Source organism: Salmo trutta, chromosome 39, assembly GCF_901001165.1.
Source record: "Salmo trutta chromosome 39, fSalTru1.1, whole genome shotgun sequence".
NCBI lineage: Eukaryota > Metazoa > Chordata > Actinopteri > Salmoniformes > Salmonidae > Salmo > Salmo trutta.
In genome coordinates, this window is record NC_042995.1 from 6389658 (window position 1) to 6416929 (window position 27272).

Here is a 27272-nt window from a genome sequence, read left to right on the forward strand (position 1 = left end):
TGCCCTGAGTTAGCTTTTCAGTAAACCACAGTTGTCCTAGTACAATCCCTTATCCTCTTTCAGGCTTTAGGCAGAGTAGACCTATACAACCACTGTCTGACAGTCAGAGGTAGACCTACAGGCAGAGGCATTGGAAGGTAAAGGATTGCATTGTTGACCACATGTAATTATTCACACAAGATAATTTTGGTACAAAAGGATGAATAACCTTAGTAATTATTTATCTTTTTCATTTCATTCTTCGATCTGAACATATTGAAGATGCTTCCATCATACTCTTCAAATAAAGAAGAGTCAAATCATCTACTGCTGATTGTAGGCCTTGCATAATATCTGTCTTATTACGTTTTTCAACATTAGAGGGCAGTATTGCTTTGTCTATAATGGTATTAAATATGATAAAATAGCAGGTCATTTACATATAAATAAATGGACTTCACTTCAGTAGACATAAGTATGGCATTTGCAAGGCAAAATGACGGTGTCCTAAAACTCGACACCGACAGTGACAGCTAATGTGCCATCACCTTCAGAGCGTTCCAGTATTTTGCAATGGGGGCAAAGCGCTGCGTAGACATCACTGATCTAAAACAGATTGTATGAGTCAAACTCGTTATCATGTAATCTCTTGGACAATCCCAAATTGCAGTGATCAGTGAAGCTGCGTTGCGACAGTTCTAAACCGGAAAATCGCATCAGCTGTTTTCCGTCCCCTTGACGTCATCTCCTTTATTCGATGGGCCACCAGCTCTATAACAGTACTTTCATTTTTAGTATAGTATGCATTTTGAATGTAATTTACTGAGAAATATTTGGCCATAAAACAACATAGCTACATTAGTTATTTAACTTTTGCTCATTAATTAATGACGAATCTAAGGAGATTGCGATGAGATAGTAGCGAAGCGCTTCTGCTAGCTAGCTGAAAGCTAACCGAAGACCATAGTATATTTAGCTACAGTGACTGCTAGGTCCGAACTGCAAGTTGAAACAACTAACCTTGCGCGACTAGAACAAGTACGGTCCGCAAGATGCAGACATCAGAGAAGAACGATGGTGCTGAGGCAACGGTCGATGTGCGGTTTACCGACTTACCCAACGCCCTTATCGCATGCAAAGTAACTGAAGATGTTTTCAATGACCAAACTCTGAAGGTAAGGATGTGTGTTATGGTGGATCAAAGTATTCAACCAAAGCAAGCTTGCATTACATTACAATGGTTCCCTACTATACAACTTAAACCTATTTGTGTGTGCGCGCGCGCGCGCGTGTGTGTGTGTGTGTGTACTCATGTTCAATCCAAAGATAGTATTACATTCCACTCCTCCAATGAATTGGTGTCTTTCTAAAGATGTCTTAGGCTCCTAGTTGTGTAGTTCCAATCCACCACTCACACCCTCATCACACACATGGAAATGGTTCCCTTCCATCCCCAGCCTGATTCCATAGGGGTTGGAACAGTTCCATCAGCAAGAACATTACTAGATGTTCCCCCATAACAAGACCAGAATAAAGGAAGCTTGAAAAAACTGAGATTCTGTCCTAACTGGGCCAGAATCTCAGAGCTTAGCCAAGGACAGATGGACACAGGCAGAGGTCCTAAGAGTGTTTATTTTACTGCTTCCTTTCCTTGTCTTCTTTCCTTCATGACCACTTAGCTAGCCAATAAGTGAAAGTGATATGGCACAGACATGTCTAGTCATCTCTGCTCCTCTCACTGATCTGTTGTCAGGGGTTTTGGCTGAGGAGGCTGTGACCTCTTTGTCAGTCAAATGAAGGCCACTGGAAGTAGGCTATGTGATAACACGCTGTAATCGGAACAATGGAAAAGTGTGTGTGCTCTAACTAGGCCTGATGTCATTCAGGAGATCCTCCTGAACAACAGCAGGGAGAGAATTGGCAAGCAGGGGCCCTATTCAGTCAAAACCGTTTCTGGACTTTGAGGATATAGCCTAAATCATAAACAAAGATTGGTATCTTTAGTAAAATGAATATCTGGTACACACTCCCATTATCTCAGTCTCTGATAACATCTAGCCTTCCTGAGGTCAGGTGAATGAGTTTTTGCTTTGGAAATCTGACTAATGTATTTTTCAGTGTACACAACATTCTTCCGCTCTGTGTAGGCTAATCTTTGATTCAGAGAGAGTTTCCATTGGAGCTGGCAGGAAGGAAGGAACAGGAAAGACAGCAGTCATAAGCAGGAAGAGAGGAGGTTAAAAAGGGGAGAAATTAGAGACTTTGTTCTATGTAGTATTCCCACATCCAAAGACTAGGCCCTATGCCTTGCAATTTGTTTAAAGCAAATAGAATAAATCCACATACTAGGGCTGTCCTGATAAAACATTTATATTGGTTGACTGAAAGTCGTCCGTTCTGCATATAGTTGATTTTATTAAAACAAATAGGGTATCTATATATCGAGGGGAAAAAAGCACGTAAAAAAATCTGAATTTTTAAACGTATTTTTCCATATAGACATACTCTATTTGTTTAAATAAAATCAACTATATGCGTTGAGCTTGTCTGATGCTTTAAGCTCCCTGTTTGATGAGAATAAGACGCAGATGACTCAAGAGGGAGCCAGAGATCAAGATAACCAGAAGAAAAAACCTTAACCTGACCCAACCATCCTCCTGAAGTTGCTGGTAATAGGCAACATGAGGAGTCCGCAACCTTTCTCATGAGCAATGCCAATTTATCTTACAATTTCTACCGATTTTGCATGCTAGTTATGGTTTTCAAATGCACTTTTTCATGGAACAGTTTCATTTAATTTAGAATAACATCTTCGTATCTCAAAATCATTGTCATGTGGTTAATCAAAATTCTATCCAAATCTAAATAAAAATTATACAAACTTAAAATGCAACTTCTATTGCCATTGCAACTATATAATAATAGTCTACATAAAGCCAACAAATAAAAACATTGCAGCCTGCAGGTAGAAAAGATCCTGATAAAATAAATATCCTATAAATCACATTGGCTATGCATGGCCTGTCTGCAACGAACTTGAAACATTGTATCAACTATTAACTTGGGTCTGGCCCAGCTCACACTAGCAAACTTGCAACATTGTATAACATATTCTGGGCCCTCAGTTTCCTGTGCCAGTGAGCTCAGGACAGACACAGCTGTAGGCTATTTGCGCAATGGATAAGAAGTAATCAGGTAGGTCTATTTTATGACGTTTCCACTGGATAAGAGCATGGCATTTTTCCCTTTCACGCTGAGTTGTTATCGAAAGGGAGAGAGCTGTAAAGATTTTTCAAATACACAACAGGTCAAAAGTTTTAGAACACCTACTCATTCAAGGGTTTTTCTTTATTTTTACTATTTTCTACATTGTAGAATAATAGTGAAGACATCAAAACTATGAAATAACACATATGGAAAAATGTAGGAACCAAATCAAAATAGCCACCCATTGCCTTGATGATAGCTTTGCACACTTTTGGCATTCTCTCAACCAGCTTCAGCTGGAATGCTTTTTCAACAGTCTTTAAGTTCTCACATATGCTGAGCACTTGTTGGCTGCTTTTCCTTCACTCTGCGGTCCGACTCATCCCAAACCATCTCAATTTGGTTGAGGTCGGCGATTATGGAGGCCAGGTCATCTGATGCAGCACTCCATCACTCTCCTTCTTAAAATAGCCCGTACACAGCCTGGATGTGTGTTGGGTCATTGTTCTGTTGAAAACTAATTATAGTCCCACTAAGCCCAAACCAGATGAGATGGCATATCGCTGCAGAATGCTGTGGTAGCCACGCTGGTTAAGTGTGCCTTGAATTCCTAAATAAATCACAGACAGTGTCACCAGCAAAGCACCCCCACACTGCGTCTCACAAAGACACGGCGGTTGGGACCCAAAATCTCCAATTTGGACTCCAGACTTCCACTGGTCTAATGTCTATTGCTCATGTTTCTTGGCCCAAACAAGGCTCATCTTCTTATTGGTGTCCTTTAGTAATGGTTTCTTTGCAGCAATTCAACCACGAAGACCTGATTCACACAGTCTCCTCTGAACAGTTGATGTTGAGATGTGTCTGTTAGTTGACCAGCATTGGACTAGTAACCGAAAGTTATCAAGATCAAATCCCTGAGCTGACAAGGTAAAAATCTGTCATTCTGCCCCTGAATAAGGAAGTTAACCCACTGTTCCTAGGCCGTCATTGAAAATAAGAATTTGTTCTTAACTGACTTGCCTAGTTAAATAAAGGTAAAATAAAATAAAAATGAAGCATTTATTTGGGCTGCAATTTCTGAGGCTGGTAACTCTAATGAACTTATCCTCTGCACCAGAGGTAACTCTGGGTCTTCCTTTCTTGTGGCGGTCCTCATGAGAGCCAGTTTCATCATAGCGCCTGATGGTTTTTGCGACTGCACTTGAAGAAACTTTAAAAGTTCTTAATTTTCTGTATTGACTGTACTTTATGTCTTAAAGTAATGATGGACTGTCATTTCTCTTTGCTTATTTGAGCTGTTTTTGCCATAATATGGACTTGATCTTTTACCAAATAGGGCTATCTTCTGTATACCACCCCTACCTTGTCACAACACAACTGATTGGCTCAAATGCATTAAGAAAGAAAGACATTCCACAAATTAACTTTTAAGAAGACACACCTGTTAATTGAAATGCATTCCAGGTGACTACCTCATGAAGTTGGTTGAGAGAATGCCAAGAGTGTGCAAAGCTGTCATCAAGGCATAGGGTGGCTATTTGAAAAATCTCAAATATAAAATAGATTTGTTTAACACTTTTTTTGTTACTACTTGATTCTATATGTGTTATTTCATAGTTTTGATGTCTTCACAATTATTCTACAATGTAGAAAATAGTAAAAATAAAGAAAAACCCTTGAATGAGTAGGTGTTCTAAAACTTTTGACCGGTAGTGTACATTGAGGAACTATTGCCATTCTCAGTGAATGTAAAAACAGACTTTGTTTGCTTATTGTTTTAGGTGAAGAAAACATTACTTTGAGAAGATGCACAGCTCATTAGTGGTGGTGCATTAAGCCAATCAGAAATACAATCAGATCCCCAAATGGGCACATTTATATGCCTACATTTGCACATAGGCCAGGTAGCATAGGCCTACTTCAATGCATAATCAGGTGCGTGTCCTTACTCAACATTAACAGGAGCGCTCCAAACAAAGGAGAAAAGGAAAAAGTTGGCCTCGGTCGACCGTCAGCCCTACCACACACTGTTGCTTTGTTAATGAGAACTAAGTGTCAACTCACCATGGGTCTACTACAGACTACTATGGGCCATACAAACAGTACTGTTGTGAGAAACGGCAAACAGAAGTCAATGCTGGATGGAATTTACACATTGTTTGTTTAACATAGAGGCCTAGCTGGTGTGGTGACAGTGGTGAATAGTGTCGGAATCAGCTGAAATGTATTTTCCTACTGATGGCCTCTTCCATGGAAGGGAGGGGGCAGAAACAGTGAGACAGGTGCTCAAACTAGAACAGCTGGTCATCTCGCTCTCTCTCGCTCTCACACACACAGATCAATGATTGAATAATACATTGGGCTTAGAAGGAAGTGAAACAGGGTAAAGGTCAAAAACTTGACTGTTTGGAATAAAAGTGTTTTTCTTTTCAGTGGGTCACGTCCTTTAAGAAGCTTTGAGTCAGCTGAGAGATCATGTGACGGAATATTCTGCTGTGTGCATCAACACTGTGTTCTCCTTTAGGAATGTTTGACAAAGACACACAACGTTTCCATCCTATTCAGATATTCATCTAGTTTTAAGACCCATCCCTGCCCTTAATCAGGTAAACTGTCCTGTCCAAATCAAAATGGCTTCCCTCCTGCAGTAAGGGTCACACATTATTACAACAGGACATTTTAATACAGGTCACCACCAGGGACTGGCCACACACGTGACACCCCAGAGGTTACCTAATGGAAACTGACCTGTACTGTCTTACTGTACTCACTGAGGGATTTGCGTGGTAGAGATATTTGATTCACAAAGCCTCAGGCCTGGAGAGAGAACAGAGCAGGTAGTGTGTGTAGTGTGTGTGTTCTTGCACGCTAGTACCAGACTGCAGCTGGTAGGCTTAAAGCTACATGATGTAACTTTTTGGGGGCAATTCGACCAAATTCACATATAAATGTGAGTTATAGATCTGCCATTCTCATTGAATGCAAGTCTAAGAAGCGGTATATCTGTTCTATGTGTGCTATTTCTATTCTTCCCGTTCTTAAGTTTTGTTTTTGCTTCTTTTACTTTCAGTTTTGTACACCAGCTTCAAACAGCTGAAAATACAATGTTTTTGGTTATATAAAATATATTTCACAGCGGTTTAGATGGTACAATGATTCTCTACACTTGTTTTGTCACAAACTGAAATTAGGCGAACAATTTAGAATTTTAGCAACCAGGAAATGGTGGAGAGATTTCTGCATATTGCACCTTTAAGTACTCTGCCTGAGTACAACCTCTGTGCACTTGTCTCTCTCTCTACGATGTGCGGGGGGGACAGAATCTCTTTGTTGTCTAGTCTTTGATGTGAAGGTGTGCGTACGTTCATGCGTCTGTGCTGTCTGCTTTCCGGTGCTCTTCATAACTATCAGTGACACTTTGCTCTTTCCTGCTGTTTCTGCCACTCAGATCAGACAATGGTGGAGTGTTCTAGAATATACAACCAGTTCTGAGGTTCCACCTGTCGCTGTCTGAGGTCACACTCTGTTGTTCTAGGTTCTGTCTTCTAGCCGACTGGCTTGTCAGTCACAGCAAACAGCTAGTATGATTTGTTACTCACTACCTTTTATGTAGCAGCAGCTGGAGACAACATGCAGAATACAAGTAGTGTTGTCAAAAAGTGTCAGTCGAGGGTCCAGACACAATAACGCTATACTGTTAACTTGCATGTAGGCCTGTGGGTGTAGTCTTGAGAAAATGGATGTGTAGGCTAGTTTTAAAGTTTGGGTGTTGTATGGAAACGTGCCTCCCTCCTCTTCCTCCCTGCAGAGCAGCTGAGGTTTAATGTGAGTGTTTGTGTTTGTTGTTGTTAACCATCTCCAGACCTCTGTCCCACCGTGTGTGTGTGTGTGTGTGTGTGTGTGTGTGACGGTGTGCGTGTGTGTTAACCATCTCCAGACCTTTGTCCCACCGAGTGTGTGTGTGTGTGAGACGGTGTACGTGTGTGTTAACCATCTCCAGACCTTTGTCCTACCCTGTTAGTTAGTCTCACACACACCCACACTATCTCTTTCAGAGCCACTTTGTATAACACTCATTGTGGGTGGGGGTGTGTGTGTGTGTGGGGGGGGGCTCTCAGCCCTGCATTTTTTCCGTCCTCTCTGTTTTGGTTTCATATTCCTATTTTCCATTCCCTCACTGGAACATTTGCTTTCTAACACACACAAACACACACAGATTGTCACTTCACTACTAACACACAAACAAGTGTATTCTACGTTTAACACATACATTATAGACACACATGCTTAGCCTTTACTTTAGTCTCTCTCTCTCTCATACATTTTTCCTCTCACAGCACCTCAGTGCTATTAATACCACTCTCATAAAAGCTTCTGTGTTATCAAGCCTCCAGCCGCATACTTTCCATAAGAACCAGTTCTCCTTCATCTCTCTCTCTTCTTCCCTTACTCTCCACACAGACCTCTGTTTTTCAGGCTGTCTCTCCCTTTCTCTCATGTACTCTGTGCTTCTGTCACCTCTCTCTTTTAGTCCATCTCTCTCTCTCTCGTGTCTGTGTCTCTCTCTCTCGTGTCTGTCTCTCTCTCTCTCTCTCTCTCTCGTGTCTGTGTCTCTCTCTCTCTCTCTCTCGTGCCTGTGTCTCTCTCTCTCGTCTCTCTCTCTGTCTCTCTGTCTCTGTCGCTCTCTCTCTCTCTCTGTCATCTCTCGTCTCTCTCTCTCGTCTCTCTCTCTCGTCTCTCTCGTCTCTCTCTCTCTCTCTCTCGTCTGTGTCTCTCTGTAGTGAAGCTCTCGGGCGTATTTATACCCAGAATGACGTGTGTTTTCCACGACTGACGCTCAGCAGGCCAGAGTCAAGTGCCCCGATAAGCTGATTCAGTGTGTGTGGTTTTGTGTCAGAGTCATGGACCCAGTTTCTGATTTGCACATATTTTCCATTCACAACTAAGCAACAGATTTGTCATATATTTTGTGTTTTGTGTGTGAGTGAGAGAGAGAAGAGTGAAGAGATTAAGACTTCAGTCTGCTAAGGATTGATTTCGTTATTTTCCAGTACTCTGTCTCTCTCTCTGTCTCACTGCCTCTCTAATTAGTCAGCGAAGGAGAGCGGGAGGGACCATGTCTGAGGGGGGGATGGAGGGAGGGAGGGAAGAAAGGACACACCCCCTGTGTCAGCGGGTTGGCTGGGAGTGAATGAACCATGGAACGAACGAAGGAAGAGAAGAGAGAGAGGGAGGGGCTGTGGTGTACGTCAGTAGTTGTGACTCTCATATAAGTGGCTGCAGAGGCAGAGAGAGCTAGAGACCAGACAGACAGAAAGAAGGCTGTATTATATGAGACTTTTACAAATGCAGCCCCTAGTCTCGCTGGAATGTTCTATAGCCTAGACGGAGGACTGCTTTCAGCTGTCGTGTAGCTGCCTGTCTCTGTCCTACAGACCTCACTGCCAAGGGTGGAACCTGAGAGCTATCGCTAACGTTGCTAACTCTGGATCTGGGCGAGCTGCTCAGTAGCTAACTGGTTCCGGCTTGGATGTCACTGGACATTTTTCTTTTGGTTCTTCATTTGGCCAGGACTGCAGGCTTTTGCAGCTCTCTTAGTGGGGTGTGGACTGTACAAACAGAGAGAGAGAGAAGAGAAAAGGGGAATAGAAGAGGAGGAAGTAAGGGAAACGGGAAGAATACGTTTTTTTGTTGTTGTTGTGGGAACGAGATCTTCCTCAACCCTCACGCTGGGGAAGGCGGCGCAACCCCCCCACACCTGTCATCTTCATCCCTCCTCACAAACTCTGACCTCCCGCATTATCAGGTGGAAAGGCCTCTGCCTCCCTGCCCTTCCCATCATGCACCTCAAGACCACCAAGTGTAACGCCTTCTGCCTGGTTGCCTCGGTGACCAGCCAGGAAGTGTTTGACAGGCCTGAGTCCCGGGTAAGAAGGCTTTATATGTCGACTCTGATCTGTCTCCTAAACTGATCTAAGGTCAGATTCTGTAGCCTTTGAGGTCTATTTCCCAGTGGTTGTAATGGTTAGGTAATCTGTTCCTAGATCTGTGCTTGGCTGCAGCTTGTGATCCATTCTCACTGAACTAATCGTTCCAAACTGCTTTAGACCAATGAGATGCAGCAGTCCTCATGGTCTGAGCTGAGCTCCTATCAGACCGCTGTCACACTGGGTCTTTCTTTAGCGACGGACCTCGACGCTCACCAAGGCCAGGCACGCACAAGTTGAGCAGGGTTGCCATGACAACCGGGCAGTGTTCCTCATTTTAAGGGGACAGTTTAGTCAAGCATTTTGCAGCAGCTATTTTTAGAAGGGCGGGGGCGGGTAACGTTAGCCCTGAAAGACTGAAGATATGAAACGAGGTTGGTAACAGTGTTTTCAGGAAAGGTAACAAGTCTTCATACACTTGACAAATTTGCCTTTCAAATCACAATGCATTTGGCCTTTATAGGGTTTGGTTTTATTGTCATTGTGCCTGGACTGGTATTGGGTTTTTCAAAAAACAAATTACCCCTTTTTCTCCCCAATTTCGTGGTATCCAATTGTCCCATCGCTGCAACTCCTGTACGGACTCAGGAGAGGCGAAGGTCGAGAGCCATGCGTCCTCCGAAACACGACCCGACCAAGCCGCACTGCTTCTTGACACAATGCCCACTTAACCCAGAAGCACCGATGTGTCGGAGGAAACACCGTACACCTGGCGACCGTGTCAGCGTGCATGCGCCCGGCCCGCCACAGGAGTCACAAAAGCGCTTTGGGACAAAGACATCCCTGCCAGCCAAACCCTCCCCTAACCTAGATGACGCTGGGCCAATTGTGCGCCGCCTCATGGTCTCCCAGTCGCCGCCGGCTGTGGCACAGCCTGGGATCAAACCCGGGTCTGTGGTGACGCCTCTAGCATTGCGATGCAGTGCCCTAGACCGCTGAGCCACTCGGGGGGGCCCCTTGGTCTTTGGCTTTTTGTTGGGCTTTTCTCCCACTGCTGGTTCTCTCCCAGGCCACAGTCCCATAACTGTAGTTAATGTTAGTTAGACTATTATTATCAGTGGGATCATGGTGACTGAGCAGTTTTGAGAAGCATAGCCTATTTCTGGGTAAACAGACGATTATGTATTTCATGTATTACATCATCCCATTACTAATGCTGTGTGGCAACACCACTATCCAACTCACTTGTACTGTACCTTCTCTCTCACCCTCTCTCTCTTTCTCTCGCCCTCTCTCTCACCCTCTCTCTCTTTCTCTCGCCCTCTCTCTCACCCTCTCTCTCTCGCCCTCTCTCTCACCCTCTCTTTCTCTCACCCTCTTTCTCTCTCTCTCGCCCTCTCACCCTCTCTCTCGCCCTCTCTCTTCTCTTCTCTCCTCCTATAGGCCAGTTTTGAGTCTCTGTTCCGCTCCTTTGACCCGGACGTAAACTTCCAGTTCTTTAAGAGTTTCCGGCGTGTGAGAATCAACTTCAGCGATGCACTGGCCGCCGCTGAGGCGCGGCTCCGACTGCACAAGAGCGACTTCAACGGCAAAGAGATGCGCCTCTACTTCGCACAGGTAGAGACACGACTTCTGTACATCACCCAATGCCCCCATACTTTCAGTAACTTGGATCTTTTGGTAGTGGAAATATGCTATACATTACAAATAATAGCTCCCGAGTGGCGCAGCGGTCTAAGGCACTGCATCACATCCCTAGAGGTGTCACTACAGACCCGGGTTCGATCCCAGGCTGTATCACCGTGATCGGGAGTCCCATAGGGCGGCACACAATTGGCCCAGCGTCGTCCGGGTTAGAGGAGGGTTTGGCCGGGGGGGCTTTACAAGTAGGCCATCATTGTAAATAAGAATTTGTTCTTAACTGACTTGCCTAGTTAAATAAAGGTTATATTTTTTTTATAAAAAAAACATGTTCATCACTATTTGGTTTAGCTAGCAGCAGTGTTGGTACTGATTGATTCCATTGATCTACATTGAGCCTTTCGTGTCTCACCCCCTCCCCCTCTGCCCTGCAGTCCGTCCTCATAGGCAGTCCCCGCCTGGAGCCCCCTAAACCAGACAAACAGTTCCTGATCTCCCCCCCAGCCTCGCCACCGGTGGGGTGGCAGCAGGCCCCGGACGCCGTGCCCGTCATCAATTACGACCTTCTCTGTGCCATCTCCAAACTAGGGCCAGGTACAACACACACACACACACACACACACACACACACACACACACACACACACTTGCTACAATGACAATGGGAACCTAAAATTAGAATTTGTTGAAATTAGAATTGATTTTAATTCAATGTGATGGAATTACAGTAGCTGTCCTTTGTATTGCCATCAGTTTGATTGTGTCCAGTCCTACAGTGTTAACAGTCCTCTCTCCAACTCTACATTAGGTGAGAAGTACGAGCTGCACACCGGCACCCCCACCACCCCCAGCGTAGTGGTCCACGTGTGTGAGAACGAGCAGGACAGCTCGGGGGGCGAAGACGACACAGAAGGAAGCACCAGCAGCAGCAACCGCCCCCCTCGCCCCAAAATCATCCAGACACGGCGTCCGGACATCACCCCCGGCGTCATGCAGTGAGCGGCAGAGAGAGGGGGCGCTCTAACATCCACAAAGCATGTCTCCCACATCTGCCTCTCAGAAGTCAATGACAACCTGGCCCTGGGAGGATGCTGTTGGGACATGTAATACATCCTCTCTAACACTAGGGGGAGTCGCCTCTCAAAGCCCTGCCTTTTCATGGAGAAAGAGAGCGAGAGAGAGAGAGAAAGAAAGGAAAAGAGAGCGAGAGACATTCATCTCTTATCATTTCACATTTAATTTCTCTTTCGTCCTCCATTTGGAACAATATTAGACACTTGAGAAAAGAGAAGTAGATAGAGAATAAAGAGCAAGGGATGGTTTGAATATTTTTGCTGTAAAAAAAAAATGTTTTACTTCCTCATTTGCTTTGGAATCGTTGTATATGTTCATGGTCAGGCATGGTAGTGTGAGAGAGAGAGAGGTTGTAGTCCTCTAGAGAGACACAGGGGCTCAACTTTCTTTGGATTCATTGTGACTTGTAATTCAGGACCCCGTAACAAACCCTGTCTATAGACTCATTACTGGATCCATCATTTTCCTGTCTGTAAGATGTGTGCGCATGCTGCAGTGGAGGCTGGCTCATAGTAATGGCTGAAACGGCGTGAATGGAATGGCGTCAAACTATTTTGATGTATTTGATACCATTCCACCTATTGCGCTCCAGTCATTACCACGAGCCCGTCCTCCCAATTAAGGTGCCACCAATCTCCTGTGGAATGCTGCCATCACTAGCTCAGCGATTTACAAAGTTTCACTCATCGAGGAGTACAAATGACATTCTATTTGATGACATCACAATAGACCTAATTATTATTCATGAATATTCTAATTCCTAATGGTCCATGCCTAACATTTGTAAACAGAACACTTCAAAGTTACTTTCTTAGCAAATGAACCTGTCAAGGAGTGAATTCTATGAAAGGGACTTATTGTTCAATATGTCTCCAATAATGACTCATCTGCTTCCATAGCATTGAGATGTTACTGTATGTTAATACAAGCTCCCCTCCTAGTTCATCCTCCTTTGACAGAAATGTCTGCCATATCACGCTGATCACACGGGGCAGGGATGACTGCCTGCATGGGTCTTCATAGCTTACTGTACATTTTTGCTGCACATCTTCCTGGCCAGTATGGCTTGTCTCACTTGACTTACACTGCTATTTTGGGGCCGACTGGGGGCCATTAGGGCTCTGAACTGCAGTTACTGTAGGAGGGTTGGTTGTGTGCGCTGCTGTCAGAGAGAGAGGGGGGGGGGGGGTTTCATAGGTTGTAGTGGAAGGCTTGTGTAGATGCACTGTGAAATGTTTCATGCATGCGCCATCACAGCACATCTGGAATGAAGTTATCCACCCCAGCGGTTTGGAGTTGCATTAGTCATTTAGCTACTTTTGTACTCTGAACTATTGAGATTCATTATTATACTTTCAATAATAATCTGAGTTATCATGTAATAAAGACTTCACCGCTAAAGTCATGTGAATGTGTGGTTTGTTTTAATTATGTGGTGCTTTATTTTCATCAAAATTTGATGAAACATTTAATGTTCAACATAGGCAAGTACTGTCTGGAGCCACTTCACATTCTGGCCATTTAGTGGCACTTTGCTGCCTCCCTATGGTGACAGTTGGATGTGCACCCTTTCAAACTATCACCTTTACAAGTTCGTTTTGTCACTGGCACAAAAGTACAGTGAAATGCATAACTTGTAAGCTCTACCCAACAGTGCAGTGCTCAATATCAAGAAAAACATCAGAAATAAGAGGAAGCTATATTAACAGGGTCAGTGCCAATACCAAATGTACAATGTGCAGGGAACCGAGCCATGTACACTAACTAAGCCACTAAGACTTCTCAATTGTCTAATAATACATTTGATTAAGTGCTTTTCACTTAACGGAGATAATCAGCAAGTAAAAAAAAAAGGTCAGACTGACCACCTCTCCATCACACCACTGTCTCCAACATTCAGCTCTGTACATCAAATGTGACAAAGAAAGGCCACTCCAACAGAGGTACAAAAACAGTCTTTATTTACAAAACATCTGGTGGCTCTGAAGTTAAAAGTTTGTGTAAAAAAAGAATGACACCCGCAGCAATGTCCAGGACCCCAGGCCTGTTCTGGGTAAGTTCTGTCCAACAGGAACTATACATTCTCAACACTTTCTCCCCAGACCAGCCAATCAGAGCTCCGCCCCATCCTTGGAGCATGTAGGTCCCCAGTCTGGTCAGGTGACATACTGTAGTTCCTGCGAAGAAAGAGGGGAAATGTTTAGCTCAAACTGACCAATAACTACTGTACTTTAAGGCATCATACCCTTTGAAGCAGCTTTGAAACACCCATTGTTATCTCCCAGTCCATATTGCTGACTGATTTCCAAATGGACTAATTTTGTATTTTATTCACTTTCACCTTTCATCTCCTCACACTCTCCCTTGTTCCTCCGGGTCAGTCATCCTTCTTGTTGTCCAGGAGCTCGTTATCCAGGAGCTCCTGCACCTGCTCCGCTATCCTCCTCTGCTCTGCCCTCTGTATCTTCAGCTTGGCCTCCTCCTTCTTAGCCTGATAGATCTTCACTCCAGCGAAGCCCAGGCACAAGACCAGGGTCTTCAATGCCAGGATGTAGAAGAGCAGAGGGACATTGTCCAACGCCTGGAGGGAGAGAAATGAGCAGGGTGATGAGAGAATGAGGCTATGTGCTGTGTGTTTAGGTCATGAAGGTTGGTAATGTACAGGTTTATTCACTATAGAACAAATCTATAAAATATAAAATCAGCCATTCTGTAGCAAACTAGATGGAAATAAAATTAGTGCTTGTTTGACCAACAAAGTTGCCCTACTTAATATAATCCTGTCATGCTCAATTGCACAGCGGACCAAGTAGAGGAGCAAGTCACTCTCCACCAGCCCCTCTTACCATCCCTCAAGGAAGGAACACTCTAGAACAACGGTTCCCAACCTTTTTCGGTTCCTGTACCACCAACTGAATGTTGCGCTGCCCGGAGTACCCCTAAAGTACCCCCTCGTGCATTTTACCAGTAAGATGGTCTCATGAGCCTTCTCAAGTACCCCCTGTGGATTCCCTGGTTGGGAACCACAGCTCTATAAATCCGCAAGGGACCAAAATACTACACCGACGACCCCCCCCCCAACACCAAAAAGTCTGAAGACTAGGAGTGAGCTGACACCCAGTCACCACAGTTGTCAGGACAGCTGCAACCATCTGTATACTAGGGTGTCTTCTGTCAGTGTGTCTCTCTCTCTCACACACACACGATGCAATCACAGATCTCAAAACAAATTAGCTGATCTTTCTATAATTAGAACCTGTCAGTTCAGTTACTTGTAAAATGAGCTGACTTTTAGATCTGCCTCTCTGCGCAGCGCCTGCTCAAGACGACCCTCGTGAACTAGACCACATAAACGGTGCTGCGTAGGCTGCAGTATTTATAGCAAGACTATCCTAAAAACGTTGCATATGCGTCACTGTACAAAGCACTCATAACAATGTAGCTAACCAACAACAAGATAATAAAAAATATCTTAAAACGTAACACTGCACTGTCCATGCAAATAGCAAGTGTCACTATCAAGTGACAACAACATTGGAGAGGATGGGCAGCTTGCCAGACGACAACGACCTCGTAGCGAAATAAGGGACGATTTATAGAACACAATACAACATGGGATGCTCAGCATATGTTAATTGTTACTAATGAATAGACTTTTCTTAATATATCGGACTTACCTTCCAGTTGATCATGTGGTCCATTTCTGCTGTAATGTGACGTTGGACGGAACTGTGTTAAGAAAGTGGCTTTGGGTGAAGTTTCCCCTAGCACAGATATATGTGGCACTGCTCCGGGAGGAGGTAAAGTATAATGTATTACTTCTAGAGGCGGGGCTTAAGACATTCTACCAATAAGAACGGACAATTTGTTTGATGTACATTATTTGGACCAATCGTCATCTAAGAGTCGTAGAACAAACCGGTAGGTTAGCCAATGAATGGGCACTGAGAGTTTCACGGGAAACATGTTATGACGAATGGAAAAGAACCGTCTCGAAGTGACTCCAGAGATATTCTTACTTCTTACTATAAGGTTACAACCTTGTAACGGGGTTTGCTAATCTGATTAGCCATGTTATTATTGCTGAATCAGATTAAATGTAGACCTACTCCATCACCAATTATGGATTTAACCATTCGAGTTTAACACACTTTCTTGTACTTCTAGCCAACATCTAGCTATAGACACCGCCATACAATTCAAATTATATTTATAGCCTATTGTAAACCAGGTAGTTTGGGACCAGGATGCTGATTGGCGGAAACAGCATTTCAACTGTGTGTATATCAGACAATATACCATGGGTATGACACAAAATGCTTGTTAATTATGTTGGTAACCAGTTTATAATATGAATAAGGCACCTCAGGGGTTTATGGTATAGGCCTATGGCCAATATACACTACCACTGCTAAGGGCTGTGTCCAGGCACTCCACTTCACGTCGTGCAGAAGAACAGCGCTTAAGGGGGGTATATTGGCCAATAGCACACCCCCTTGAGCCTTAATGCTTAAATGTGTGCTGTGTTCTATGGAAAACAATGTTGGCTATTTAAGGTCAAGCTACTATGACAATTCAGTATTGTTCAGTATCCTCTAGAGGGCGATAAATTACCTCTCCATCAGTCTGTTGCCTAGGGCGTTTATACTCCTAGGCACAGATCTAGAATCAGCTCATGAATCCAAAATCAAAACAACAATTAAGACCAAAACACCAAACTGACCTTAGATCAGAGTCTGTAGGCTGTTAGAGATACTGGAGAAGACACGGGGCGCATTGGAGTGGATCACTTTTGTCAGGGCAGTGATCATTGTTGGTCACCACCCTGACAAAAGTGATCCGCTCCAATGCGCCCATATGTCTTCTTCTTCTACATGCCAGGATGTAGAAGAGCAGAGGGACATTGTCCAACGCCTGGAGGGAGGGAGAGAAAGAAAGGAGCAGGGTGATGAGAGAGAGAATGAGGCTGTGTGTGTGTTTAGGTCTACAAGAAAAAGTTACATTGCTAACCATGTACAGGTTCATTCACTATAGAACAAATCCATAAAATATAAATCAGCCATTCTGTGGCAAACTAGATGGAAAGAAAATGACCGCTTGTTTGATCAACAAAGTTGGCCTTTCAAAGTGTGTTGCATTATGGTTATAAAGTCTTGAGACTACATGTCGACTGAATTAACTTTACCAAAATCAGTTTTTTATGAAGTCGCCTTCACGTCGCTGCAGTTGCTTCTCACCAACTGCACCATGCAGCCATCGCCTGCATTTTGGGAAGCGCTATTGGTCAATCAATGGTTTTGTTTGACCCACGCGAACATGGCCAAAGACCTGACTGAAACAGGAACCAACTTTTCCAGGATTCTAAAGCTACAGGGGATACAAATGAAAGTCTCTCTAACCAATGAATTGTAGACATGTTATGTTTTCCGTTTATGAGAATGTGATATGGGTTAGGGTTAGAAAAGTTTATTTGGATATTTATAAAAAAGAATAATAATAGACAATAGCAGCTATGTTGACACTGCCATATTGATATGAGCCTTGCTGTTGGAAAACCCTTACCTTTGGCTGTCGCAGGTGCACCTACCCCCAACTTCACTCTCCGACTTTCATCTACGGTCGGCTTCGTTAGGCTTAATGCTCGAACACACCAGCAGGAGGACACACACGTGTGTATGTGCATTTGGAATGGCTGTGTTCGAGAGAATCAAAACAATTTGTGACTGACTGATATACAAATAATAATACGTGTTATTTATGATGTAAGGTGACTTGTAGATCAGTCAGTTAGCAGTCGCCTGCAGTCGTTTTGATGCTCTTGAACACGGCCAATGTCTCACCCCCTTTCCACATCTGCACTGATCTGAAAATAACTAGACAGGTGGGAAGAAAAGGAAATAGTCTTGTGACCTCTAACCCCTTCCTCCGCCTCCTTCCATCTCTCCCCCAGTAGAATATCTGGGTATCAAAGAGGCCTTATTTGTTTAAAGATGTTTTTTCTTTGTTGAGCGGTTAGATCTGAAAGTGTTTGTTTGCTTTCTAGTCGTCTGAAGAGTGCTGGAGAAAAACACTTCCCTGCTGAGGACACACAGCTGATGGAGGAGGATGGATATCCACACACACACACACACACACACACACACACACACACACACACACACACACACACACACACACACACACACACACACACACACACACACACACACACACACACACACACACACACACACACACACACACACAGGAGTAAACCAGGTGTACACACACCTGGTGTCAAGTATGTTCCATGCTGACAGGCAATCCCCCATGACCTGTGCTCAGCTGTAAGGTCAAAGGTAAATAGGTCCACCAGTCACGAGATAACATTTACAAGAGCCAGGATGATGCTAAAGAGATTCAGCCAAGCATGGCTCCCTACCCAGGATTCCATGCCGCTCCCTACCAGTACTCTAAAGGACTAAATTCACTAGCAATGTACTTGGCAACATGATATGCCAGAGACAGAACAGTGATATGACGCCCATTTGGCAGCCAGTTACTTACTCTGACCTACTTTCAGCTAAATCACAGGAGTGTTACTTACTCTGACCTACCTTCAGCTAAACCACAGGAGTGTTATTTACTCTGATCTACCTTCAGCTAAACCACAGGAGTGTTATTTACTCTGACCTACTTTCAGCTAAACCACAGGAGTGTTACTTACTCTGACCTACTTTCAGCTAAACCACAGGAGTGTTATTTACTCTGATCTACCTTCAGCTAAACCACAGGAGTGTTATTTACTCTGACCTACCTTCAGCTAAACCACAGAAGTGTTATTTACTCTGACCTACCTTCAGCTAAACCACAGGAGTGTTACTTACTCTGACCTACTTTCAGCTAAACCACAGGAGTGTTACTTACTCTGACCTACTTTCAGCTAAACCACAGGAGTGTTATTTACTCTGATCTACCTTCAGCTAAACCACAGGAGTGTTATTTACTCTGACCTACCTTCAGCTAAACCACAGGAGTGTTCTTTACTCTGACCTACCTTCAGCTAAACCACAGGAGTGTTACTTACTCTGACCTACCTTCAGCTAAACCACAGGAGTGTTATTTACTCTGACCTACCTTCAGCTAAACCACAGGAGTGTTACTTACTCTGACCTACTTTCAGCTAAACCACAGGAGTGTTACTTACTCTGACCTACTTTCAGCTAAACCACAGGAGTGTTACTTACTCTGACCTACCTTCAGCTAAACCACAGGAGTGTTATTTACTCTGACCTACTTTCAGCTAAACCACAGGAGTGTTACTTACTCTGACCTACCTTCAGCTAAACCACAGGAGTGTTATTTACTCTGACCTACCTTCAGCTAAACCACAGGAGTTTTACTTACTCTGACCTACCTTCAGCTAAACCACAGGAGTGTTATTTACTCTGACCTACCTTCAGCTAAACCACAGGAGTGTTACTTACTCTGACCTACCTTCAGCTAAACCACAGGAGTGTTACTTACTCTGACCTACCTTCAGCTAAACCACAGGAGGGTTATTTACTCTGATCTACCTTCAGCTAAACCACAGGAGTGTTACTTACTCTGACCTACCTTCAGCTAAACCACAGGAGTGTTATTTACTCTGTCCTACCTTCAGCTAAACCACAGGAGTGTTACTTACTCTGACCTACCTTTAGCTAAACCACAGGAGTGTTATTTCTGATGCAAGGTGTTTTGTAGATCAGTCAGTTAGCAGTCGCCTGCAGTCGTTTTGATGCTCTTGAACACGGCCAATGTATCGCCCCCTTTCCACATCTGCACTGATCTGAAAATAACTAGACAGGTGGGAAGAAAAGGAAATAGTCTTGTGACCTCTAACCCCTTCCTCCGCCTCCTTCCATCTCTCCCCGGGCCTCACCACCCAATGGGCTGACAGGGTGCAGAGCCTGCTGGGAGAAACAACACAGTAGTAAAAAGTTAAGTATTTGGCCCTATATTCTGTCATTTTGGAGTAATTTTTTATTGTAAATAAGAATATAAAATGTTTCTAAAGACTACCATGATTACGGATAATCCTGAATGAATCGTCAATAATGATGAGTGAAAAAGTTACAGACGCACAAATTTCATACCACCAAGACATGCTAACCTCTCACCATTACATCATAACAGGGGAAGTTAGCATTTTTAGGGGAGGTGTGATATTTGTGCATCTGTAACTTTCTCACTCACCTAAATAACAAACTGACCTTGTTTAACAGCTGTGTGTGTGTGTGTGTGTGTGTGTGTGTGTGTGTGTGTGTGTGTGTGTGTGTGTGTGTGTGTGTGTGTGTCAATAGGCAGTAATGCAATGCATCATAGGACCGGAGATAATTACATTTCTTGCTTGAAGTCACATGGAAATGAAGTGTAAAACAAGCACAAACTTATTTTCACTGTATGCTACATTGGTTGCATATGGTGGTGAGTGATCATATTTGGAGAGAGGTGACAAACCATTGATTATGTCTGCACCGCATGATTGAGCATTCATTTCATGTAAAGTTGACCTGTCCTTCACATGAGCTTTGACACCTAAACTTTTCAATGTTTTTGTCATCTGTATGGATGGAGTCTATATGCAGAGGAGAATACTGTATCTGCCTCACACAATGCTGTAAGCTACATCTGAGAATATGGACCACAGTATCTGCCTCACACAATGCTGTAAGCTACATCTGAGAATATGGACCACAGTATCTGCCTCACACAATGCTGTAAGCTACATCTGAGAATATGGACCACAGTATCTGCCTCAGACAATGCTGTAAGCTACATCTGAGAATATGGACCACTGTATCTGCCTCACACAATGCTGTAAGCTACATCTGAGAATATGGACCACAGTATCTGCCTCAGACAATGCTGTAAGCTACATCTGAGAATATGGACCACTGTATCTGCCTCAGACAATGCTGTAAGCTACATCTGAGAATATGGACCACTGTATCTGCCTCAGACAATGCTGTAAGCTACATCTGAGAATATGGACCACTGTATCTGCCTCAGACAATGCTGTAAGCTACATCTGAGAATATGGACCACTGTATCTGCCTCAGACAATGCTGTAAGCTACATCTGAGAATATGGACCACTGTATCTGCCTCAGACAATGCTGTAAGCTACATCTGAGAATATGGACCACTGTATCTGCCTCAGACAATGCTGTAAGCTACATCTGAGAATATGGACCACAGTATCTGCCTCAGACAATGCTGTAAGCTACATCTGAGAATATGGACCACAGTATCTGCCTCAGACAATGCTGTAAGCTATATCTGAGAATATGGACCACAGTATCTGCCTCACACAATGCTGTAAGCTACATCTGAGAATATGGACCACAGTATCTGCCTCAGACAATGCTGTAAGCTACATCTGAGAATATGGACCACTGTATCTGCCTCAGACAATGCTGTAAGCTACATCTGAGAATATGGACCACTGTATCTGCCTCAGACAATGCTGTAAGCTACATCTGAGAATATGGACCACTGTATCTGCCTCAGACAATGCTGTAAGCTACATCTGAGAATATGGACCACTGTATCTGCCTCAGACAATGCTGTAAGCTACATCTGAGAATATGGACCACTGTATCTGCCTCAGACAATGCTGTAAGCTACATCTGAGAATATGGACCACAGTATCTGCCTCAGACAATGCTGTAAGCTACATCTGAGAATATGGACCACTGTATCTGCCTCAGACAATGCTGTAAGCTACATCTGAGAATATGGACCACTGTATCTGCCTCAGACAATGCTGTAAGCTACATCTGAGAATATGTGAATAAAGACTTGAATAAAAGGAGGGCAGGATATGGATGTGTGACAATGGTACTTTGACAAATTGAGTCTCTGGAGAATCATTCTGTATGAGAGAGAGAGCAAGAGAGAGCGAGTGAGAGAGAGAAGAAATAGGGAGAAAAAGAAAGAAAGACAGAAATAAAAGAAAAAGTGAGAGAGATTGGGAGAGTGAGAGAGAATTATAGGGGGGACGTTCATTTTGATCCACGGTCGGACTCTGAGGCTCTAGTTTCCATGGTAACAGCTATTGCAGGGTGTTTGGTTAAGGGTGTTAGGATGTTGTTCATACAGGGAAGCATGGAGACGTGCCTATTTTACCATAGAAGGACAGGAACAAGGGGATACAATGAGACCTTTTCCCATAGACATTTCAGAGGTCTTTTTTTATACAGTGCATTCGGAAAGTATTCAGACCCCTTCACTTTTTCCACATTTTGTTACTTTACAGCCTTACTCTAAAATGGATTAAATAAAAATAATTCCTCATCAATCTACACACAATACCCCATAATGACAATATGAAAACAGGTTTTTAGAAATAAAATAAAAACAGAAATACCTTATTTACATAAGTATTCAGACCCTTTGCTATGAAACTCAAAATTGTGCTCAGGTGCAACCTGTTTCTATTGATCATCCTTGAGATGTTTCTACAACTTGTTTGGAGTCCACCTCTGGTAAATTCAATTGATTGGACATAATTTGGAAAGGCACACACCTGTCTATATAAGGTCCCACTGTTGACAGTGCATGACAGAACTAAAACCAAGCCATGAGGTCGAAGGAATTGACCGTAGAGCTCCGAGACAGGATTGTGCCGAGTCACAGATCTGGGGAAGGGTACCGAAACATTTCTGCAGCATTGCAGGTCCCCAAGAACACAGTGGCCCCCATCATTCTTAAATGGAAAAAGTTTGGAATCACCAAGACTCTTCCTAGAGCCGACCGCCCAGCCAAAGTGAGCAATCGGGGGAGAAGGGCCTTGGTCAAGGAGGTGACCAAGAACCCGATGGTCACTCTGACAGAGCTCCAGAGTTTCTCTGTGGAGATCGGAGAACTTTCCAGAAGGACAATCATCTCTGCAACACTCCACCAATCAGGCCATTATGGTAGAGTGGTCAGACAAAAGCCGCTCCTCAGTAAAAAGCACATGACAGCCCGCTTGGAGTTTTCCAAAAGGCACCTAAAGGACTCTCAGATCCTGAGAAACAAGATTCTCCGGTCTGATGAAACCAAGATTGAACTCTTTTCCCTGAAGAGGAAACCTGGCACCATCCCTACGGTAAAGCATGGTGGTGGCAGCATCATGCTGTGGGGATGTTTTTCAGCGGCAGGGACTGGGAGACTAGTCAGGCTTGAGAGAAAAATGAACGGAGCAAAGTGCATAGAGATCCTTGATGAAAACCTGCTCTAGAGCGTTCAGGACCTCAGACTGGGGCGAAGGTTCACCTTCCAACAGGACAACGACCCTAAGCACACAACCAAGACAACGCAGAAGTGGCTTCGGGACAAGTCTCTGAATGTCCTTGAGTGGCCCAGCCAGAGCCTGGACTTTAACCAGATCGAACATCTCTGGAGAGACCTGAAAATAGCTGTGCAGCGACACTCCCCATCCAACCTGACAGAGCATGACAGGATCTGCAGAGAAGAATGGGAGAAACTCCCTAAATACAGGTGTGCCAAGCTTGTAGCGTCATACCCAAGAAGACTCAAGGCTGTAATCGCTGCCAAATGTGTTTCAACAAAGTACTGCGTAAAGGGTCTGAATAGTTAGGTAAATGTCATATTTCATTTATTTATTTATTTTTCTAAATGTGCAAACATTTCTAAAAACTGTTTTTGCTTTGTCATTATGGGGTATTGTGTGTAGATTGATAAGGGGGAAAAAGCGATTTCATCCATTCTAGAATAAGGCTGTAATGTAACAAAATGTGGAAAAAGTGAAGGGGTCTGAATCCTTGTATATGAACATATGTACTTGAGTGCATTTGTGTAAGTGGCTGCATGTGGGTGGATGTACATATAATATATATCTTACTCTTTCTCCTAAAGCAGTGATATTGATGGATTTGAGCCAAGTATGTTGGTTGGGTCAATAGTAACCATACACAGACTCAGACACACACACACACACACACACACACACACACACACACACACACTGGGCTATTTACATCCATCCCTGAGGCACTGAAGCCTCTGATATTAAAAGAGCAGGTCAAAGGTGACAAAACAACCTCTAACCTCTCCTGGTGAACAGTAATCCAGATGTTTCTGACACTGATGTTCATAACCTTTCTGGATTTCTGTTCACAGGAAAGATGCTCTCACACACACTCACAAACACATGCTCACACACATGCTCACACACATGCTCACGCTCACACAAACACACTGCCTCGTACTTGCTTGTTTGTGTTCCATTATTAATATGCCTGCCTTAGATCTCTCGTAGCTCAAGGAGTACCAGTGGGAGAGATAAGGCTGTTGACGCTGTGTGTTATCTTAGTAGTTAGTAGCGTTGTTAGCTGTGTGAGACAACATGCTAGCTTTCATTAGCCACAGTGTATTAGCTGTGCTATAATGACATGGATGAGTCGTTGGTTGGCGTTAGCTGAGGTAGAAGACTGCTCGCTAACTAGCGATGTTAGTTACAGTAGGCAGAAGCTTCTGACAGAGGGCAGGGAGGATAGGGATGGAAAAAGAGAGGAGACGAGTGAAGAGGTACGAAGAAAGAAGAGAGGAGAGGAGACGGGGAGAGAAAGAGTGAGAGAGAGAGAGAGAGAGAGAGAGAGAGAGTGGAAGAGAAGAGAGAGGAGGAGAGTTGATTGAGCTCTCTACTCGTCCCCAACATCTGTCGTCCCTCCTCTCTCATCTCCGTGGAAACGCCAAAACCTGTCTCCTCCCTGTGAGGATCCTTTCATCTCTATCACCAGGTGTCTCTCCCACACACTCTTCTTCTTAATATACACACTCATCTTCTTCTTCTTCTATTCTTACAGATGAGAAGGAACAGTGTAGGTGTATATGGGACCCAGAGGATTTCAACCCCAGACTGTCATCCCATTGAGCCAATGACTCAGGGAGCCAACACAAGTGTTTATATCTCAGGTTAGGCTACCCATAGTTCACCCAACCACTCCTTGTTCCTGTCATACAACCCCTGTCAGACTGCTGGTTTTCAGTCGGTTAGGAAAAGGTTAGTTGCCTCCATGCTTGTAACCAACACCTCACACATTCAATTCACATGATGCCTCCAAGGATGTTCAATTCACGTGGTGCCTGCAAGGATGTTCAATTCACATGGTGCCTGCAAGGATGTTCAATTCACATGGTGCCTGCAAGGATGTTCAATTCACATGATGCCTGCAAGGATGTTCAATTCACATGGTGCCTGCGAGGATGTTCAATTCACATGGTGCCTGCAAGGATGTTCAATTCACATGGTGCCTGCAAGGATGTTCAATTCACATGGTGCCTGCAAGGATGTTCAATTCCCATGGTGCCTGCAAGGATGTTCAATTCACATGGTGCCTGCTTGGATGTTCAATACACATGGTGCCTGCAAGGATGTTCAATTCACATGGTGCCTGCAAGGATGTTCAATTCCCATGGTGCCTGCAAGGATGTTCAATTCACATGGTGCCTGCAAGGATGTTCAATTCACATGGTGCCTGCAAGTTTGTTCAATTCACATGGTGCCTGCAAGGATGTTCAATTCACATGATGCCTGCAAGGATGTTCAATTCCCATGGTGCCTGCAAGGATGTTCAATTCACATGGTGCCTGCAAGGATGTTCAATTCACATGGTGCCTGCTTGGATGTTCAATTCACATGGTGCCTGCAAGTTTGTTCAATTCACATGGTGCCTGCAAGGATGTTCAATTCACATGGTGCCTGCAAGGATGTTCAATTCACATGGTGCCTGCAAAGATGTGTGTGTGTGTGTGAACAAGTGAGCCGCAGCAGTGAATAAGAAGACATTGATTGCTCTGGCGTCCTCCTAACCTAACCCCGACTGCTGTGTTGTGCTGTAAGAGAGCACATATCAGCTTGTTCACCTGTGTCTCTGTCAAACCTCTGATCTTTAAATCACCTCGATCTCCTCTCAGCTCAGTGAGTCGCTGGATTAGCACATCCATATGATGCAGAGATGAGTGGACCTGTGCAGTGCCTGTTGAGTGTGGTCTGTATGTGTGTGTGTAGGGTGGGTGGGGTGTTTCAGTGATGGAATGGGACCTAAGGGATGTGGTGTAGTTGGTTACTATGGGTACCACATAGACATGGAGGGTTAAGATGGGGGGAAGAGAGGAACAGCAGAACAACATGTGCATGTTTGAGCTTTAAAACAAAGTCAGTAAAGTACGAGACTCATAACCTTATTCTCCCCACAACAGAAACAGTGGGCCTGAGGGTGTATAGTGAAATGACCAGGGTGTGTGTGTGTGTGTGTGTGTGTGTGTGTGTGTGTGTGTGTGTGTGTGTCTACACATGATAAACAGTGGGCCAGGGGGTACAGTACTGTATATGAGGGCATTGGAGGACCATGGTGGCGAGAGAGACTAAATGGCAATGCTAGACTGATGAGCATGTAAGCATTTCACTGTAAGGTCTACACTGTAAGCGCTCGTGACAAATGAACTTTGATTTGAGAAGGAGAACCCTAGGGACAGGCAGCAGGAGCATGGAGATGAGAGAGAGGGGGAGAGAAAAAGATGGGGGAGAGAGGAGAAGTGTCTGCAGTAGGCAGACAGATGAACGTCTTGCTTTCCAGTGAAATGTGTCAGTGCTAGTGTAGCGTCCCACACAGTGACCTTCAGCCCCCAGGGATATAGAAGACAGGCTGATCCTCTCAACTCATCTCTGCACACTAGTGTTAAAACAGGCGCCAGGAAAACTCCCATTAAATAGGATTGCCTATATGTCTGCCTCAAATTGGTCCCTATAGGGCTTCCTGACTAGACAGTACGGCCATGTTCCAACACCTTACAATCTCATGTGTCCTTTCCCTGATGACTTCACTGAGGGAGCATCTCAGTGGTGAAATAATGGATTCCTCCTCGCCTTGTCTCCTTTCCTTCATTCGTGTGTGTGTGTGTGTGTGTGTGTGTGTGTGTGTGTGTGTGTGTGTGTGTGTGTGTGCACGTGTGTATATTTCTATATCCCACCAAAAACCAACCTAAGCTAGCCCATCCAACCCTGACCAACCGTTAACTGTTGCTAGGCAACCTCTGCCCATGCCCAAAGCCCCTGCTTTAGAGATTATGGTCTGGAATGCACAGCGGTAGCAAATATCTTATCATGTGTAAGTGGAGCGTATGTATGTGCATTCTTGCTTGTATATGTGTGTGTTTGTGTATAGAATGGAGAGGAGGTGATGGATGTACTGGCTCTGTGCATGTGTGTGTGTGTGTGTGTGTGTGTGTGTGTGTTTGTTGTTGACATTTGAGACGTGCCTCTTTAGATCACACATTGATCATCAGGGGCTCTATCTCTTGGGGAGAGAGCACCGTGGCAACATAACCTAACACACTCACACACACACCAGTGACTTCTTGTTCATTGACTGCAGTCGGCTAAATCAGGGTCAATTTAGAGTTTGCATCC

At 44.2% G+C, this 27272-nt stretch overlaps 2 protein-coding genes across 3 annotated transcripts; one reads left to right on the forward strand and one right to left on the reverse strand.

Annotated features, from left to right (window-relative positions):
- Positions 1 to 711: 711 nt before the first annotated feature.
- LOC115179830 (calcipressin-1) lies at positions 712 to 13236 on the forward strand. 2 transcript variants are annotated; one of them, XM_029741652.1, is made up of 4 exons: positions 712 to 1154; positions 10560 to 10733; positions 11192 to 11351; positions 11566 to 13236. In XM_029741652.1, the coding sequence occupies exons 1-4, from the start codon at positions 1032 to 1034 to the stop codon at positions 11754 to 11756; spliced, it is 648 nt and encodes a 215-aa protein (XP_029597512.1). In that variant the 5' UTR covers positions 712 to 1031; the 3' UTR covers positions 11757 to 13236. The 2 variants fall into 2 exon arrangements, with proteins under 2 accessions (XP_029597512.1, XP_029597513.1); XM_029741653.1 differs by lacking the exon at positions 712 to 1154 and adding an exon at positions 8442 to 9116.
- A 534-nt stretch (positions 13237 to 13770) lies between these two features.
- Positions 13771 to 15645, reverse strand: LOC115179831 (small integral membrane protein 11A). Its single transcript, XM_029741654.1, has 3 exons — positions 15509 to 15645; positions 14173 to 14412; positions 13771 to 14008 (listed from the first exon to the last, which is right to left on the reverse strand). Exons 1-2 carry the CDS (start codon positions 15530 to 15532, stop codon positions 14209 to 14211), a joined length of 228 nt encoding a protein of 75 aa, XP_029597514.1. The 5' UTR covers positions 15533 to 15645; the 3' UTR covers positions 13771 to 14008; positions 14173 to 14208.
- Positions 15646 to 27272: the final 11627 nt, after the last annotated feature.